This window comes from Syngnathoides biaculeatus, chromosome 18 (assembly GCF_019802595.1).
Source record: "Syngnathoides biaculeatus isolate LvHL_M chromosome 18, ASM1980259v1, whole genome shotgun sequence".
Classification (NCBI taxonomy): Eukaryota; Metazoa; Chordata; class Actinopteri; order Syngnathiformes; family Syngnathidae; genus Syngnathoides; species Syngnathoides biaculeatus.
The window spans coordinates 19,835,426-19,854,546 of record NC_084657.1 but is presented as its reverse complement, the minus strand read 5'-3'; the positions used below and the strand labels follow the sequence as shown (position 1 = coordinate 19,854,546).

General features: G+C 44.8%; 1 protein-coding gene across 2 annotated transcripts in view; it reads left to right on the top strand.

Annotated features, from left to right (window-relative positions):
• LOC133492148 (zinc finger protein OZF-like) overlaps positions 1–12,220 on the top strand; it is a 29,998-nt gene extending 17,778 nt beyond the window's left edge. The window contains exons 3-7 of one of the 2 annotated variants that reach the window (XM_061804148.1): positions 791–1,154; positions 4,071–4,864; positions 4,975–5,100; positions 5,753–6,344; positions 11,381–12,220. In XM_061804148.1, the coding sequence (XP_061660132.1) occupies positions 791–990 (200 nt within the window). In that variant the 3' untranslated portion in view covers positions 991–1,154; positions 4,071–4,864; positions 4,975–5,100; positions 5,753–6,344; positions 11,381–12,220. Of the gene's footprint in view, positions 1–790; positions 1,155–4,070; positions 5,101–5,752; positions 6,470–11,380 lie in introns of those variants that run through there. The other variant, XM_061804149.1, reaches the window with a different exon arrangement.
• The last annotated feature ends 6,901 nt before the right edge of the window (positions 12,221–19,121 follow it).

The following is a 19,121-nucleotide window of genomic DNA, read 5'->3' as shown; positions in this document are numbered from 1 at the left end:
AACCTGCCCAATTTTATTTCCAACATTTCAAACTAATCTTGCTTTACTATTAACCTGAATTATCAATATAATTTGACATTTGAGACTGAGAATCCCACGATACACATATCATGGAAATGACCAACAACCCAGGAGAAATTAAGTCCCTCGAAGTCATCTTGGAATATAGATGCAGTAATCACAATTCTTGCTTAAAAGTCCTGCTGTATTGCAGTTTTATAACGGGTGTTACCCTCCCCCCATCCATTTTCTGAACGCTTATCCTCACGTGGGTCGAGGGAGTGCCGGAGCCAATCCCAGCTGTCTTCTTACAGGAGGCAGGGTACAACCCAAACTGGTTGCCAGCCAATTGCAGGGCACATAGACAGACAACAGCCGCACTCACGATCACACCTAGGGGCAATTTAGAGTCTCCAATTAGTGCATGTTTTTTGGGATGGGGGAGGAAACCGGAGTGCCTGGAGAAAACCCACGCAGGCATGGGAAGAACATGCAAACTCCACACAGGAGGGGCCAGGATTCGAACCGCGGTCCTCAGAACTGTGGGGCCAATGCTCGAACCAGGTTCACACTGGTCCGCCATTTATTTAATACCGTTTTGTCCAATATTTGTATCCATTGCTCTTATTCTCTCTGAGTATATTAAATGTTTGACCATGTCTGACGATGTAGATTGATCATACTTTATGTACCATTACTAATTTTTGTGCATCTGAGAGTACGCATATTAGATCCCTACATAATACACAATGTCCCAACATGAGAAACTGTTTTTTTTCTTGTCTTGCAGATGTGACTGAAGGTCTCGATACTGACTGGCAGCCGATTAAAGAGGAAGTCGAGGACATAGAGGTCCACCATATCAAAGAGGAAGAGGAACCCGTTTTGATTAAAAAAGAGGAGAAAGAAATGCATCCCCACCATCAGACTGGAAGAGGCGGATATCACCAAGTTTCCATGGGCTGGTCTTCCTTTGAAGTGAGAAGATGAAGGTCAAAATGAGGAGAGCCGAGGAGTGGAGCCTCCAAGCAGTAGTTCAAGTCAATGCATGACAACAGAAAGTGATGAAGACCACTATGCAGGATCACAAGCAGACGGACTCTGAGCTCCACTGTCAGATCGTGATGAAATGATGTCGCACTCTACTCACACTGGTGGTAATAGACAGTCTGAAGTTATGACATTTCAGACTGACAACAAACAATGGAAATGTTCTCAGTGTGGGAAAACATTTGACAAGAATAGTTTAAAAAAAAAACATGAGAACACACACTGGCGAGAAACCATTTTCCTGCTCAGTTTGCGGTCAGCGATTCACTCAGAAGGAAGCTTAAAAATACACACAAGATTGCACACTGGCGAGAAACCTTTTTCCTGCTCGTTTTGTGGCCATCGATTCACTCAGAAGGGAATCTTAAAAATACACACAAGAACGCACACTGGCGAGAAACCTTTTTCCTGCTCAACTTGTGGTCGAAGATTCTCTCATAAGTATCGGTCTAAGACACACAAGTGTGCTTCTGAGAATTGACCCCTCCGTACAGGGCACTTAACCACGCCTCCTGAAGTGACGTCACGCCACGTGCGCCTATGTCAGACAAACAATTAGCAAAAATGGCGGCACATCAAGAAAAGAATAGAGCGAAACTGTCCGATTTACCGGCTGATTTCTCACTCGTATTCTTAGCTAACAGTGAAATATCGTTGAAAAGTAGACCGCAGGGCTTTAAGTATTTCAGCAAGGGGTATTTCAATGGTATTTACATGCATATCGACAGAGAAACCATTGATATTAGCGTGAGATCTTTCCAGAGTCAGAGGAAGACCGAGAAGCCACATAATATAATATATTATAACCCAAAGACGAATTCGTCATTGACAGTTTCCTATTTTCGAGTTAGCTATCACACTTGTGTGCAGAATCTGTATGTGTATCTCTATAGCCGTTTGTGAACCGCCGTATGGAGGAAAAGAAGAAGGCGAGGCTTGATTTATGAGTTGTTTCTCTCGTTTTCTTTGTGTAACGTCACGCGCTCCCCTCAATAATTATTCTTGAATTAGTGCCGAACCTACGTAAGTCCCGACCGAGTACGACAATCACTTCTTTAGTGTCCTCAAACATCCTTCCTTCAGTCTTGGTGTCTCGGTGCACGACAAAGGCGTTTAGGACGGCTAGTCCGGTTTAGCTTAGCTCATTAGCTGCGAACAAAGGGACACGTTTGTGCAGTCAGATCATCGCAAAATATCGCTCAACACAGATCAAGTGTGTCAATCATTCACACGTAGCTATGTTATGCAAGCGAAGAACTGCTAATTCATTTATATGAGACATGTATTGAAAATCAAATATAGGGTTTACCTTCGTGCAAACATATCTGTTCCAGTTTATGTATTCAGTTGATAATGCGGTCTTCCACAAAGTTTTATCCATCAAAGACATTTTTCGTACTCGGTCTTCTGTTCCGGTTGATTTGAGATGGATTCAGTTGATGATGCGGTCTTCCACAAAGTTTGATCCATCAAAGACATTTTTAGTTCTGGGTCTTCGGTTTTGGAAAGGGTACGAATTGAACTCCACCAACTATCCTTTCAGGATACCTGTCGTCACTATTACAAAGTCTGTCACTACACCTCTTAACCATATCTATTGTTAAAGAACCCAAATACGCGATAAAACGCTAACAAAAGCTATACTGGACTATGCAACGTTGTCTGAGGGAACTGCGGGTCCAAAAGGGGCGTGGTTTATGCAGATCTCTGGCCTCTGATTGGTCAGCGACGCGGATGACGCAATTTCTACGGAGATGTGGAGCACTGACCTCAGCAACACTTTTGCCCACACCATCAGAGGGCACTCCACACAACTGTGGAAGCACGCCCAAATTTCCACCAAACCACGACCTGACCTAATGGACACTCCACTCCCGACTGGAGAGGTTGTATTTGTTGACGGATCAGCAAGCAAAGGGGAAGACGGCCGCAACAGGGTGGGATTTGCAATAACGTCACAAACTAAGGTCTTGTTTCAGGCAAGACTTAACTCTGTGTGTTCAGCACAGGCAGCAGAATTGTCTGCACTGATCCAAGCTTGTCAGATGTTTTCCAAGAAACATGTTACAATCTGGACTGACAGCCAGTATGGCTGGGGCTCAGTTCATGTGTTTTGTCGACAATGGTCAAATCGAGGCTTTATTATCACAGCGGGTAAAGGGGTTGCTCACAAGGCACTTCTCCAGCAGTTACTGGACGCAGTACAACTGCCGGACAAAGTAGCCATTTGTAAATGTGAAGCTCACTTAGTAGGAAATGACCCAATCACAATTGACCCCTCCGTGGATATTGCGCAATCCGCGTCACTGACCAATCAGAGGCCAGAGATCTGCATAGACCAAAGCCCGTTTTTGCTCCCGCCATTTTCTCTGACAACATTGAATGGTCCAGTATAGGTTTAGTTAGCGTTTTATCGCGTATTTGGGTTATTTAACAAAAAATATGGTTAAGAGGTGTAGTCACGGACTTTGTCCACAGGGGGGATGGTGGCATTGACACAACAGTATTATCACACACATGGGTTTACACACTTTTCAAAACATTTTTGCAAACAATGTGTTATCTGTTTAAAAAAATAAGGCACAAGGGTATTTAAGACCACAAAGAGTAACATTTCCTCTGCCTCCAGAACCATTACACACAATCCATATGGATTACATTGAGTTAAACAAAGCATTAGGGATGCAATATTGTTTGGTGATAATTGATGTGTTCTCCAAATGGGTTTCCAACAGCGCATGCTGATGCAAAGACAGTTGTAAAAGCACTGTGTAATCGTATTATTCCAACGTTTGGCATTCCAAGTGTGATTTGAAGTGACAATGGCACACATTTTGTGAATGACGCTGTGACAAAAGTTGGACAGCTGCTGAAAATCGACTTAAAGCGTCATTGCGTGTCACATCCGAAATCTGCTGGGCTCATTGAACGAACAAACGGAACTGTCAAAGCTAGACTCATAAAGACAATGAGGGAAACAAAATGACAATGGCTTCACTGTGTTTCAATCGTTGCAACAGCAATGAGGACAGTGCCAGGCGAAGGAAAAACGTTATCCCCCTTTGAAATTCTACATGGCCGCCCTTATAGACTTCCAGACCTGGACTCGTCAGAATCACCAGCAACGGGCACATCGATCCCAGTTCGCAGGAAAAACATGTTTGACCGCAAAGAGATGCATAAACACAATGACTTGCCAGTGTGTTCTGCTCCACAGACAGACCACGTCCGCGTGGGAGACCAAGTCTACCTTAAAATGCTGAGACGACCTCGTTGGGACAGTGAACGCTGGGACGGCCCCCACCAGGTGATAGCAGTGACACCTACGACTGTAAAGGTCCAGGGACTTGATGGCTGGATCCACCAGTCTTAGTGCAAGCTCCTCCGATCCCCTGCGGACGGGCCTAGTGACGCCAGTCCCTCGAGGTAGGATCTCCACGACGTACACACCAGTGTACCGACGAAAGACCACAGTTGGAGAGAGGGTTTTCCGTGGCAACACACCCCTCTCGGGAAGATGGAGCAGACCACCGTCCAGAGGCTAACTGCAGGCCTGTCAACCAAATATGCTTTTTACTTTCTTGCAGGGCTGTGCCTGATGGCAGGTGGTGCGCAACCTCCCACAAGCACAAACACCCCCTCAAGTTCCTGTCCTGGCAGAGAAGGCTCGTTGGCCGCCTCGAGTTCCTGTCCCGGCGGTAGCAAAGGCTTGTTGGCCGCCTCAATTTCCTGTCCCCGCGGTGGCAAAGGCTCGTCGGCCGCCTCAAGTTCCTGTCCCGGCAGCGGTGACGTCTCGCCCAGCCCCGCACGAGAGGTCTGTGACAGCCACAGGGGAGCCAAGAAAGAGAGATAGAAATAGACGTCTCCGCTAATGTGAGTGAGACGTATTAGCAAAGGAACACGTTAAAAAGGAGTTTCCTGCAGTGTGTGACAGCTACAAGCAGCGGGAAAATGAAGCAGAAGACAGTGACCAATGACGTAGAATAAAAACTGCATCCATCATTGGTTCCGCCATAGTCAACAGGCTCTGACTTCTGGTCAGGACAAAAGGTATGGTAAACATACACACATTGTTATGGAAAATCATGCAATAAATATCTAATACTTAATTATGAAGGTTAAGCTGAAACACAATTACCGGTGAAAAGTTACTTTTTTGCGACCGCTCGTATGGTTTTGACAGCCAAGACCGCAACAAAAAAGCTAAATCTAACCTATTCGAATTAAATTCACTGTTATGTTTCACAATGTACAATTCTAAGGATACCAAAGGACATAAACTTTCATGTGAAATAGTACCCAAAGCAATGTTTTGCCCTGACCGGGGTTTTACTACGTGAAAGGGGCCTGTGCGCAATACAGTTTTTATTGACGTTATTGACGCCGACAGATTGGAACAATGATGTACAATAAAAATAAGACAGCACACAGACCCCTTTTACGTGGTAATTGGGATTCAACTTCCGGACATCTGTTCTGAAATGTTTTTCTGCGGTGCTATAAATAATATGGTGATTGTTTGATACTGTACTAAGTTACATGAATTAAATTATGAAATATTTTAGGACTGGGGACTCGTTTTAACATCAGCATCCTTTCAACAACTTATTGAAATTTGAATATGATGTGTTCTGTATGATTAAGTAAGTTGGCCAAGCAAAAACTAAATATATTAACAATTTGTTTATTATTAATGTTTCAGGCAAGCCAGCACAGCTGTATGATTCCACTCATCCGGACTGGGTTCCAACTGAAGTGTGTCTTCTGCTCATATTTAGTCATCACTGTATAACTCATGTTTGAAGCATGCCAACTCATCAGCTAACCTTAAGTGAATCTTGCTGAAATGTTTACTAGAGACCAGGACGTAGGAATGTGCCCGTTATTACTAGATAGATTTGGTTTAGTCATTATGATTCCCGATATTTTGTGATGCTCTTTGCTTTTTGATGCGATTCCTATGTGATGCTCTTTATTTTCCTTTCATACTTTTGTGATGCGGACCCTTCTGATAGTATAAGAATGCTGCAAGTCGTCTGTATCTTTGCACTTCCGATCTGCTACAGCCATTGTCTGTCATTCATTTGTGCTCAGAATATTCTGTAAGTAAAAGCTTCGAAGAAACTGTTCATCATCTCCAGCCTGTATTTGGATAACCAACATTCTCACTACCCGAAACTAAACGAACGCGCGGGGAGGAAAAAAGCATCCTCCAACAATTGGTGACCCCGACGTGATTCCGGACTGAGGTGTTGATTGACAGACAGAACATCGGCCGGCCAACAATTGACAAGGTGAGAGGACATTTATCCTCCAAAAGTGATCTTCTGTTTGTTAACTGGTGTTGAGGTCCGTGTCACGTTTGAATTTGTGTCAGTGTGAAATTAATTTCTGGCTGGTTGAACAGTGGGGAAACTGTGGGTGGTATAGTCCTGGGTTAGAGGCCCTGGTGGGACACCGTCGCGTCCCACCTAAATGGTTGAAAAGCCATAGAGTGTGTGGGTGTGCCACTCTAAAAAGGGTTTAGAAGTGCCCTGTGATCGGAGGTTGTGCCGACACAAAAAGGTTGTAAATCGTGAACACGTGAGGAATGTATGTAATGTGTTTTGTCATTTATTTGTGTAATATGAATTTAATAAGTATTTGTTTTCTTTTGTATATAGTTCTAATGGCATACGTGGCATATTGTGGCATCAAGGCATCAAAGCATGCCTGAAAAAGAACGAGAGAATGAGAAAGAACAATTGAAAGAATGGATGAGGGAAATGTTGCGAGAATGGATGGTTTCCTCCAATGACTTCAACTGCGTGTTTGGTGACATTAATGAGGGAAACGGAAAAAGCTTGTGCTAAAAGAGCGGCAGCTCTCAAACTGGAAGTGGAAAAAACTAACAGGTTGTCTCCAAAAGGTAGAAAGGTGAGAGAGAATGCTGAGAAAGTTGTGGAAATGAAAGCGAGAGCAAGGATGATGGCAATGGGATGTGCGTTAAAGTTGTCCCGTTTGGCTGTCAAGGAAGAGAGTGTTGGTCTGGTACCTTCAACACCCAAAGTGCCCTCCGTGCCGCCTCCTTACTTGGAGGAGAAACATCTTTTGGCGTTGTCTCCAAATGACCCATGTGTACCACCTTACCATGAAGCCAGGAACTTTCAGGCTCCAGTGTTGAATGTAACTGCCGGTCGACTTGAAGTAGATGTAGATGATCAAACGTCTCTCACTCACTCACAACAAACATCAAACATGTATACGGTTGGAGTAACTCTGGCTGCTGGAGTGACCGCCGCCATTAAATCATGAGAAGGAAAATTGGACAAAGTTGTAGATTTGAGAGCTGACCCATTTACACGTTTGAATCGGCTAGGAATGTACAAGGCGGAATTAAATAGACACCAAGAGGTTCCACAAAATATTAGAGATCAACTTCACATGTTTAGGCCTGCAGGAGCCTTTGATGATCCTGACGGTAGGAGGATTAACTTTATCTATGGTCGACACAGGAGCTCGGCATTCTACTATCACAGCCCTGCCACCTGATACCTCTCTTACCAGGAAAACCACCTCACTTGTTGGATTCAAGGGTGAAGAAACTGCCCTACAATTGACCACTCCAGTGACTGTTCTATGTTTTTCACGGACTTTTTTGCATTCTTTTGTGTTTGCACCTAATTGTCCAGTCAATCTTTTGGGCAGAGATCTCATCGCCACGTGCCCTCTCATCAAATCCAGCCCTGATGGACTTATCCTGGAATTTCCGGATAGTAACACGTACTGCTGCTCTGCCGCCTCTGCCTCCGGTCCACCTCCAAGTTTCCGCTTGTTGAACAACGCCCTGTGTCATGTGCCACTGCCGACATCTATTGGGCAAGAGTGGATATTGACTCCAGTGGGTAGCTCGAGGCTGAGCACTTTTGGACTCTCTCGTCACCTTGGGTCCGTAATCTCAGATTTTATGATATGGTAACTGATTGTTTGTATTGCACTCTGTACTATGACAGATCAGGAGAAGAGCTCTATAGCGAGGCATTTCAGGACATTGACAACAACATATGGGAATTGAACATGGGTGATTTGTTTGTGGGCAAACCAGGTGTTGCTTTTTCGGTGTTTTTGACTCCTGAACAAATAGAATGGTATAAGATGGCGGATCCTCCGGATCCTTCTACGCCTCGTCACGCACATGTCTCCTTGATGGTTTCGTCTCAGCACACAGCGAAGGATCTTGGTCCGTTTGTCCTGACATGCACACGGGCCACAGATTGGCTAAATTCATTTCACTCTCAATTGCTCTATTCCTCATACCTTGATGCTTATTGGATTCAGTCTAACACATTTTTCCCAACTTCTGTTTTGGAGCACCAGCTTCTGGATAGGCACCATGGACGTGAAACAACCGACAGTGACTTTGCTGGTCAACTTCTTGATTCCCTTCCTGCGTCGCTGTGGTCTACGAATCCCAATGATGTTGGTCTCTGCAATGTCTCACCTTTTGCGTTTCTGATGAAACCAGGACGAATATATGTTCCCCAGTACTCTGTAAAAGAGGCTGGGATGGTTGGCATTTTAGCCACAATTAACGGCCTGCTCAAAGCAGGGGCGTTATGTGAAATTCCTGAATCTGATTATAACACACCAATTTTACCCGTTGAAAAGAAAAACACTGGACAGTTTCGCATGGTCCATGACCTGCGAGCAATTAATGCGGTTGTTTTAACTCCCACTTTGCCAGTCCCGAACCCTCACTCGACACTGTCCCAAATTACATCAGCCCACACTCATTTCACTTCTAGTGACTTGGCTAATGCTTTCTTTTGCATTCCTCTCCATCCCTCAATGAGGCAATTTTTTGCATTCACTTGGAATGGTGTTAGTTACTCCTACCTGCCTCAAGGTTTTGTCCTTTCCCCCGGACTCTTCAACAATTGTCTTTGTCAGTTGCTGTCTCCGCTTGAATTGCCTAATGGAGTTCTCCTGGTGCAGTATGTGGATGACCTCTTGCTGGCAGCTCCATCTGAAACTTCTCCAGTCTTGAAGCCACCAGGTCTTTGCTCTCTCATTTGGTCTCTGTTGGCCTGAAGTGTTCCAAGTTCAAACTTCAGATTGCCCGACCACAGGTTTTCTTTCTCGGGTGACTGATCTCACGCCACAGGAATGTCTCCCTCTCACAAAGACGACATCCTTCATCACCCAAAACCAATGAATGTCAAAACCATGCTGGCCTTTCTTGGTCTTTGCATCTACTCCAGACATCATGTTCCAGACTTTGCTGAACTTACTTACCCGCTCCGACAGATGGTAAATGACCAGGGTATGCTGAACCTTTCTAATATTTTTTTGTTGGACCACGGAAGCAGATACTTCCTTCATTTCCTTGAAACAGCATCTTTCCGCTGCTGTGGCTCTTGGGATTCCTGATTACAACCGCATGTTTTATCTAGACGCATCTGAAAAGGTCAGCTGTTTGTCTGCTGCCCTTAATCAGAAGGGGGAAGGAGGAAGTCGACAATTCTGTCTGTATGCATCCACTGCATTGGAAAAATACGAGCAAAGACATCCAATATGTGCTGCTTTCGCATCTGCTCTAGCCAGAGTGATTTAAAAAACATCTCACATTGTATTCCATCACCCACTGACGGTGCGAACATCACACAGTATAGTCCAGTACGTCACAAGTCAAGCTTTTACATGACCGGAGGAAGACAGAGGAAAATTGAGGCAATTTTAACACAACCACATAATCTCTTTATTCATGAAGGAGTAAACATGGCTGAAGGTCTGCTCGAAGGAGAACCACATTGTTGTGTACGAAGAACGAAGGAAGAAGACTCACTTCGGACTGATCTCTGAGACACCGCTTGAGAACCCGGACTTCATTCTTTTCACAGATGGATGTTGCTTCAAGGGCAACGATGGCCTACAATCTGGATTTGCAGTAAGCCAACCCACAGAAACAGATTTTGAAGAAGTCCAAGCTGTAAGAATTTTAGGTTCACAGTCAGCACAAAGAGCAGAAATTTTGGCATTGACAGCAGCTCTCAGGTTAGCAGAAAACCACTCAGTAAACATTTACACAGATTAAGCGTATGCACACATGACAGTTCATGTTGCATTAAAAGAATGGCAGCGAAACAATTTCCAAACTGCAACCGGTACACCCATTAAACATCAGGACGACATTCTCAAGTTGCGAGATGCTTTACTGCTCCCAACAGCGGTAGCGGTAATAAAATGCAAAGGTCACTATCGAACTAATGATTCAGCAGGTAACGAATCAGCAGATCAAGCAGCAAAAAAGGCTGTAGGGTACCGACCAACACTCCAATTAAATGTAAGTGAGTCAATGTGAAAATCAACAGGAGGCGACAGTAGAAACAGTTAAGGTGCGGCAGGAAAAGGCAATTCCAGAAGAAAAGTGTGTGTGGAAGTCAAAAGGGGGTGTCAAAGATGAGGATGGCATATAGTGAAAAGAAGGTAAATGCATTCCATCTCAGACACAATTGAAAAATCTAATTTCTGAAGCCCATGGACCATGCCATGTAGGTGTGGATGAAACATTGAGGCGACTCCACTCATGGTGGCATCCTTTCATGAGACAAATAGTTAAAGGTGAACTGCAGGACTGCAGCGTTTGCAGTAGGTATAACAGTATGCCTACAACAAAACCACCACAGGGAGTCCACGATCCGGACGTGGACGCTCCTGGTCAGGTGATTTCAATGAATTTTACTGACATGATTAAAACAGTGTCAGGTTACCGGTATTTGCTAGTTATAGTAGAATCTTTTTCAGGATGGCCAGAAGCATATCCCTGCAAATCTGAAACAGCGAGCGTAGTGGTAAAACATTTGGTTAATCATGACATTCCAACACACGGGTTCCCTAGGAAAATTAGATCAGACAATGGAACTCATTTCAAAAACAAACATCTCCAGGCTGTAGAAAAAACGTTAGGTTTGAAACATCATTTTGGTTCTGTGTATCATCCACAATCGCAAGGTCAGGTTGAGCGCATGAACAGGAACATTAAGCAAAAGATAGCCAAGGCGTTAGCTTCATCCACACTCAATTGGTTGCAAGCTCTTCCATTGGCATTGATGAACATTCGGATGTCAGATTATTGTAAAGGGTGGACTCCATTAGAGTGTCAAACTAACAGACCGTTTCCTGCACCCACAGCTCCACTGGCTGTGGGTGAAGTTCCAGGCCGACCTGGGCTCAGGCAACAAACCATTAATTTCTCCCATTTGACAGAAAGACTACCAGACGGTCCCCTCGAAATCAACATTTGTGAATCTGTGTGGTTAAAAGTGATTAAACAACAATGGTCTGAACCTAGGTGGACAGGTCCCTTTCAAGTTACTGAGCGGACAGCCACAGCAGTACGTCTTGAAAGAAAGGGGGACACGTGGTTCCACATCTCGTCTACACGACCCGCCAGGTCCGCCTCAGGCTCAGCAATCCCTCCACCTGACGACAACCGGAAAACCGCGTCTCCAGTGTCGGCTGGCACCCTTTGATGACATCATTCTACAAGGGTTGATTTCACGGTACACGGGCACAATAATCCCGGTGAATCAACCTGGGACCAGGTAGCCTAACCCCAAGGTCCTGAAGAAGCCGACTGCGCCCCAGCTCGACTCAAGAGGAAAAGGTCACTGTGTCAGCGATTGATTACTGCCGCCATTGAGAATAGATGAATTGCTCCCTCTTCAGGCCCAATGCACCAGCCCCTCCCGGTTTCAGGTGTCGGACTCTTTCGAGTCCGAAAGGGGGATTGAAGTGTGTCTTCTGCTCTTTGTTTGGATAACTCATGTTTGAAGCATGCCAACTCATCAGATAACCTTAAGTGAATCTTGCTGAAATGTTTACTAGAGACCAGGACGTAGGAATATGCCCATTATTACCAGATAGATTTGGTTTAGTCATTATGATTGCCGATATTTTGTGATGCTCTTTGCTTTATGATGAGATTCTCATGTGATGCTCTTTATTTTCCTTTCATACTTTTGTGATGCGGACCCTTCTGATAGTATAAGAATGCTACAAGTCCTCTGTATCTTTGCACTTCTGATCTGCTACAGCCATTGTCTGTCACTCATTTGTGCCCAGAATATTCTGTAAGTGAATGTTCCCTAGGCTTCCGGTTCCCGAACTGGTGACAACAAATCGAGGAGGCTCCAACATGCACAACCGTTCAATAACTAAATCCTGCTGAATTTGGACCGAATGTTGTGAGAACTCAACGTGGGACGTCCCTGGTGACGACTTCAATGGACTAAAATCATCTGTATAATCTTTGGTACCCAAATTGGAGCCGTATTCGTTCGCGTTGAAGCTGCGCGGCCTAGCCTAGCCTAGCTCGGGAACATCAAGTAACGTATGTAATCAAAGATTTGCTGAGGGGGTAAACATCAATAGTGAGTATTTACAGGACCTGCAAAACCTATGTTTCGTATACAACGAGGACCATGAGTAATTACTACTTACTTACTTAAACCTATTTAAACTTGGTTATAGGCCCGGCCACTTGAGCTTAGCTGGCTAACAACAAGTAGCGTTTGCGATCAAACCGTGCTGTTGAAGAAACATCTAACGTGTGTAACTTCATAACGTGTACGACTTAAACATGACCAACGTGTTCAACAAGTCTTATGTTAGTACCAAAATACGAGCTGTATCATTAGCGTTGAAGCTGCTCTGCCCAAGGTAGCCTTGCGTGCTAACAACCTTACCTAATCCCTTACATCCACATATCCTTTGAATCATCATATCCATGATATTTTCACACAGGTAGTATGTGATTTATGTACCTTATGTGCTGGCTGTGTTTATTTGATAGCAAGATAGATAGAATGTTGTGTGGCCTTTCGGAAAAAGGTGAGACAGGCATTAGATGGACAGGAAGACCTCCCAGAAGACTGGAATACTACTGCCAAGGTACTCAGAGAGGCAGGCAGGAGAGTACTTGGGGTGCCTTCTGGTAGGAAAGGCAAGGAGGAGACTTGGTGGTGGAACCCCAAAATACAGGAAGTCATCCAAGGAAAGAGATTAGCGAAGAAGCAGTGGGACATGGAGAGGACTGATGAGAGGCGGAAGGAATACATTCAGATGCGATGTAGGACAAAGGTAGAGGTGGCGAAGGCTAAACAAGTGGCATATGACGACATGTACACAAGGTTGGATACGAAAGAAGAATCTCTACAGGTTGGCCAGACAGAGGGATAGAGATGGGAAGAATGTGCAGCAGGTAAGGGTTATTAAGGATAGCGATATTTTGACTGGTGCCAGTAGTGTGCTAAGTAGATGGAAAGAGTACTTTGAGAAGTTAATGAATAAAGAGAATGGGAGAGAAGGTAGGGTTGAAGAGGCACGCGTGAATGACCAGGAAGTGATAATGATTACTGGCGGGGAGTTAGAAAGGCACTGAACAGAATGAAAAATGGAAAGACAGTTGGTCCTGATGAAATACCAGTGGATGTATTGAAGCAATTTGGAGAGGTGGCTGTGGGGTTTTTGACCAACTTATTCAATAGAATACTTGCAGGAGAGAAGATGCCAGAAGAATGGCCCCCATTTTTAAGAACAAAGGCAAGGTTCAAAGCTGTGGAAACTATCGAGGAATAAAGATGATGAGCCACACAATGAAGTTATGGGAAAGAGTAGTGGAGGCTCGACTCAGGACGGAAGTATCTGTGAGCAATAGTATGGTTTCATGCCTAGAAAGAAAACCACAGATGCATTACTTTCCTTGAGGATGCTCATGGAAAAGTACAGAGAAGGTCAGAAGGAGCCAGAGAAAGCCTATGACAGAGTACCAAGAGAGGAACTGTGGTACTGCATGCGTAAGAAATATATTGGTGTGTCAGAAGAATTTAAGGTGGAGGTGGGACTGCACCAGGGATCAGCTCTGAGCCCCTTCCTGTTTGCAGTGGTAATGGATAGGCTGACAGACGAGGTTAGACTGGAATCCCCTTGGACTATGATGTTCGCAGATGATATTGTGATCTGCAGTGAAAGCAGGGAGCATGGAGAGGAACGATTAGAAAGATGGAGACATGCACTGGAAAGGAGAGGAATGAAGATTAGCCGAAGTAAAACAGAATGCATGTGCATGAATAAGAGGAGTGGCGGGGGAAGAGTGAGGCTAAAGGGAGAAGAGATAGTGAGCGTGGATGACTTCAAATACTTGGGGTCAACAATACAAAGCAATGGAGAGTGTGGCAAAGAAGTGAAGAAACAGGTCCAAGCAGGGTGGAACAGTTGGCAGTAGTTGTCTGGTGTTCTATGCGACAGAAGAGTTTCCACAAGGATGAATGGCAAAGTTTACAAAACAGTGGTGACGCCGGTAATACTGGGTTGTTACTTCCAACCAGGTGTCACTAGCTGCTTCAGTGTTTCATTAAAGGGGAGGATTTGTAATGTATTTTAGGATTGCATTAGATAAAATCAGAGTGATGAGAATTAAGATTTGATCTTAGAAAGATAGACAGACTCCCCGAGTTGTTATACATGAAACAAATTCTATGGCCATTTGGGGCTTTTACAGTGATCACATGGGGTTATTACCAGGGGTCCTGGTATCAGATCCGAATTTATTGGTTTATTGCACCCAGGTATTCGAGACCTACAGACTTCCCAGAGGCATAGGTGGGAGTACAGTCCATTGGGAAGGTTCCAGGAAAAACACCCGAGGGGGACCTCCTTTCCACGCCCAGGGGAGAATGATTTTTGAGCAGGGAACAAAGGTTGCGAGGGGGGGCTTTTTTTTTTTGTCTCTCCAACGCAACACATCATGGGACCTATAGAGCTCATGCATCTACATCACCTAAATCACGTGACTGGCCATATAGCCGGTCAAAAAAAGTATTGTTCAGTGCTAAGTCCGTTGCGATGAAACATAAATATGTCTAATAGTACGACGCCCAGATTTTTATCTGATACCGTTAAATGTTAAGAAGGTGATAATAAACGAAGGTACATGGAAAAATGAGAGACACTTGGCATAGAGAACCCATATTTAATGTCGAAGTTGATAATTTCATCGACAAGAAATTGGACTGTTAATTCGCTTCGTGGGTTGTCACTGTATGTTCTTTGGAACACAGTGTGCAGCAAGACTGTGACATTGGTGCCCGTGTCAATTTTGAACTTGACACTGCGTTAATTAATATCAATTTTGACCATCCAAGGGTCTCCATCTGTCATGACGCTGCCAAGGTAGACTTCCTCCTCAACCTCCTGCACAGATTTGGACTTGGACACACGTCTGTAATGTCCCATCCTTCCACATGCATGACACGTCACATTAGCAGGACAGTCATGAATGGGATGAGAAGGAGAGCTACCACCTGACTGTGCACGTCTTGCGTTGTTTTGTTGCTGAGCACTGTGTGGCTTGTTTGTTTGGCTGTTTGCATAGTGAGGTTTGCGTTTGAATGACCGGGACGTGCTGTTGAACACTCTGTCAATAGATCTTGTATCACTTGCCTCGGAACTGGTTTCCCCCTGCAGACAAGACTGCTGTTTCTTCACCTCCTCACTCTGCCGTGCCATTTGTATGGCTTTATCCAAAGTTAGATCCGCATTCAACTGCATGCCGACCACAATTGTCCCCTCCGTAGAAATTGCGTCATCCGCGTCGCTGACCGATCAGAGGCCAGAGATCTGCATAAACCACGTCCCTTTTTGGACCCGCAGTTCCCTCAGACAACGTTGTATGGTCCAGTATAGCTTTTGTTAGCGTTTTATCGCGTATTTGGGTTCTTTAACAATAGATATGGTTAAGAGGTGTAGTCACGGACTTTATAATAGTGACGACAGGTATCCTGAAAGGCTAGTTGGTGGAGTTCAATTCCCACCCTTTCCAAAACCGAAGACCCAGTACGAAAAATGTCTTTGATTGATCAAACTTTGTGGAAGACCACATCATCAACTGAATCCATCTAAAATCAACCGGAACAGAAGACCGAGTACGAAAAATGTCTTTGATGGATAAAACTTTGTGGAAGACCACATGATAAACTGAATCCATCAACCCGAACAGATGTTTGCACGAAGGTAAGCCCTATATTTGATTTTCAATACATGTCTCATATAAATGAATTAGCAGTTCTTCGCTTGCATAACATAGCTACGTGTGAATGATTGACACACTTGACTGCACAAACGTGTCTCTGTTTGGCGGTGAGCTAGGCTAAACCGGACTAGCAGTCCTAAAAGCCTTCGACGTGCACCGAGACACCAAGACTGAAGGAAGGATGTTTGAGGACACTAAAGTAGTGATTGTCGTACTCGGTCGGCACTTACGTAGGTTCGGCACTAATTCAAGAATAATTATTGAGGGGAGCGCGTGACGTTACACAAAGAAAACGAGAGAAACAACTCGTAAATCAAGCCTCGCCTTCTTCTTTTCCTTCATACAGCGGTTCACAAACGGGTATACTGATACACATACAGATTCTGCACACAAGTGTGATAGCTAACTCGAAAATAGGAAACTTCTGTCATTGACAGAATTCGTCTTTGGGTTATAATATATTATGTGGCTTCTCGGTCTTCCTCTGACTCTGGAAAGATCTTGCGCTAATATCAATGGTTTCTCCATCGATATGCATGGAAATACCATTGAAATACCCCTCGCTGAAATACTTGAAGCCCTGCGGTCTGCTTTTCAACGATATTTCACTGTTAGCTAAGAATGCGAGTGAGAAATCAGCCGGTAAATCGGACAGTTTCGCTCTTTTCTTTTCTTGCTGCGCCGCCCTTTTTGCTAATTGTCTGACGTAGGCGCACGTGGCGTGACGTCACTTCAGGAGGCGTGGTTAAGTGCCCTGTACGGAGGGGTCAATTCTGTCTCTGATCAGTTCCTGGTGCAACACCCCGTAGTTAGAATGCTCTGCCAAGGCATAAAGTGCGATGACGAACGAATCTACACTTTCTCCCTCTCTTTTATGGCGCCTGTTGAACTTGGCGCACTCCTAAATGACGTTTTTCTTCACAACAAAGAACGTCTGGAATCCTCCTCTCACTCCTTGGTATGTGTGTCTTTGGTGGTCCGACAGGTTTAATCCAAGCAGAATGTCATCTGCCTCGTCTCCCATGCAATAAATCAACGTATTTATTTGGTTCTCCTTGGAGCTCGCTTGTAGGTTACTTGCCAGGCGAAATCTTTCAAATTTCCAGATGCATTTCTCCCATTCCTGTGGCTTTGAAAAGTCGAAGGGCTCCGGTGGGTGGATGTTGAAGGTAGCTATCGGTCCGGCGGCAATTTTTGGCTGCTGTGGCGCGTTCTCCACCCGGGGGGGATCGATACCTCCACCGGTCATATTTTCTCCTCCTAAACTCATCCTTTCTCAACCGCCGTCCAAACGAAGCTCCGTTAGGTCCACTCCAAGCTGACTACACCACTTCTGACACCATGTGGTGTTATTAAATAACATTGACGTGAGTACTTTGTGTCTTTCAACGTGCGTGATCTCTATTTTTCTTTCCGCCCGCCAACTCCCTAACTTACTTCCTTGTCGTCAGTCCTCGTCGCCCCCTGGTGACATCAACACAAACACCACATTTTTTAGTATTTTGAGATTGAGAAGAATAATTCCAACCTGAAATGAAGTGATCGCTACACAGGTGTGTGTGTACTTTGCTTGGGCACCATCATGTTTGATTGCTGAAATTCATTGATATTTTCTGGTCTTTTCAGCTGGTATTCCATAGAATGATCTCTTTGAATATCTGTCTCGTCTGTTGGAACAACCAACACAACAACTGGTCTCGGGCAATTTGGAATTCTGTAGGGTCCTCAATTCTCCAAATAACTCCAAGTCGTTCCATGCGGGACAGGTCTTGCTTGACTTCGTCCATCAGCGGCAATGGAATTCTCCTCTGGTTCAATGTCTCCCACAATGTCGAGCAGCTCTGTTTGACCGGCAATATGGTGTGGTGAAAATGGTGAAAACACGTGCACAAACTCTATCGCTTGCAGCTGTGATACCGCTCAATAAAACAAATCAGCACATCTTTTAAACACTGTATACTTTGAAAATGTCAGATGAAATCAATAACTAGTGGTACAGAGGGAATATTCAGTTTGCTGTCAAGCAGTGGTGAGGCTGCATCATCTTTCTTCTTCTGGGTCTCCCTGTGCTCTTTTGTATCTTGCATACTACACAACTTTTTTTAAATTCAGCAGTCCTTTAAAGTTGTGCGTCTTACCAGGTATAAAGTCTTAAAAGGAAAGGCATTGGTTGTTGTTCCATTATCTCCTGTACTAACAAATTTGAAGGATCCCAAGGGCTTTTACTGCACGCCCCCCCCCCCAAAAAAAAAAAAAAAAACCCGAAGCTTGTATAAACTTCGGATTACATCAAAAAAGGGAGACAAGTGGACACCTACTGACAACCGGCAGTGACAAAAATAATCACATTCATTACTCAAGCAGATATTAAGCTAAGCTTGTCATGATCCTGCCGCTTCAGCACGAGCTGTGCGGGTGTCCGTGCAGGTGCGCTGATTGGAGGGTGCACACCTGCGCCTCATGCAGCCTGATTATGCTGTGGATTTATATGAACGCGATGACAACTGGCCGGCGCCTGTTCGTTTGATCTTCATGTCCCGTTCGTGTGCTCCGGTATCCCTGATTGAACCTGTGTGTACCGACCTTCGCCTGTTCTCCGACCAACCTTGTAAGCCTGACTCCTTTGTTACTTCTGCCTGCTTTGATTGTTCTCCTGTGTACCGACTCCTGCCTGTCCGCTCACCTGCTCTCTTCGCCCGACGTCCCAACTACCGCTGCTGCACCGGATTGCCTGCTCGATCCCCTACCTCTGCATATAATAAACGTGTCTCTTCTTGAACTACCTTGCGTCTTCCGAGTTCCTGCATTTGGGTCCTACTCTCGTTCCGATGGGACGTGACAAAGCTCACTTTCGGTATCAAGGAAAATGTTTCCTAAATTCCAAAACTCACCTGAGTTGCAATGAGGTGACATGTGAGAGTCATCCTCACAGGCCCCAACGAGTGTACACACGCAGGAGTTGTGAACTTTGACTTCTAAACTCTGTCTATTTTGGCACCAG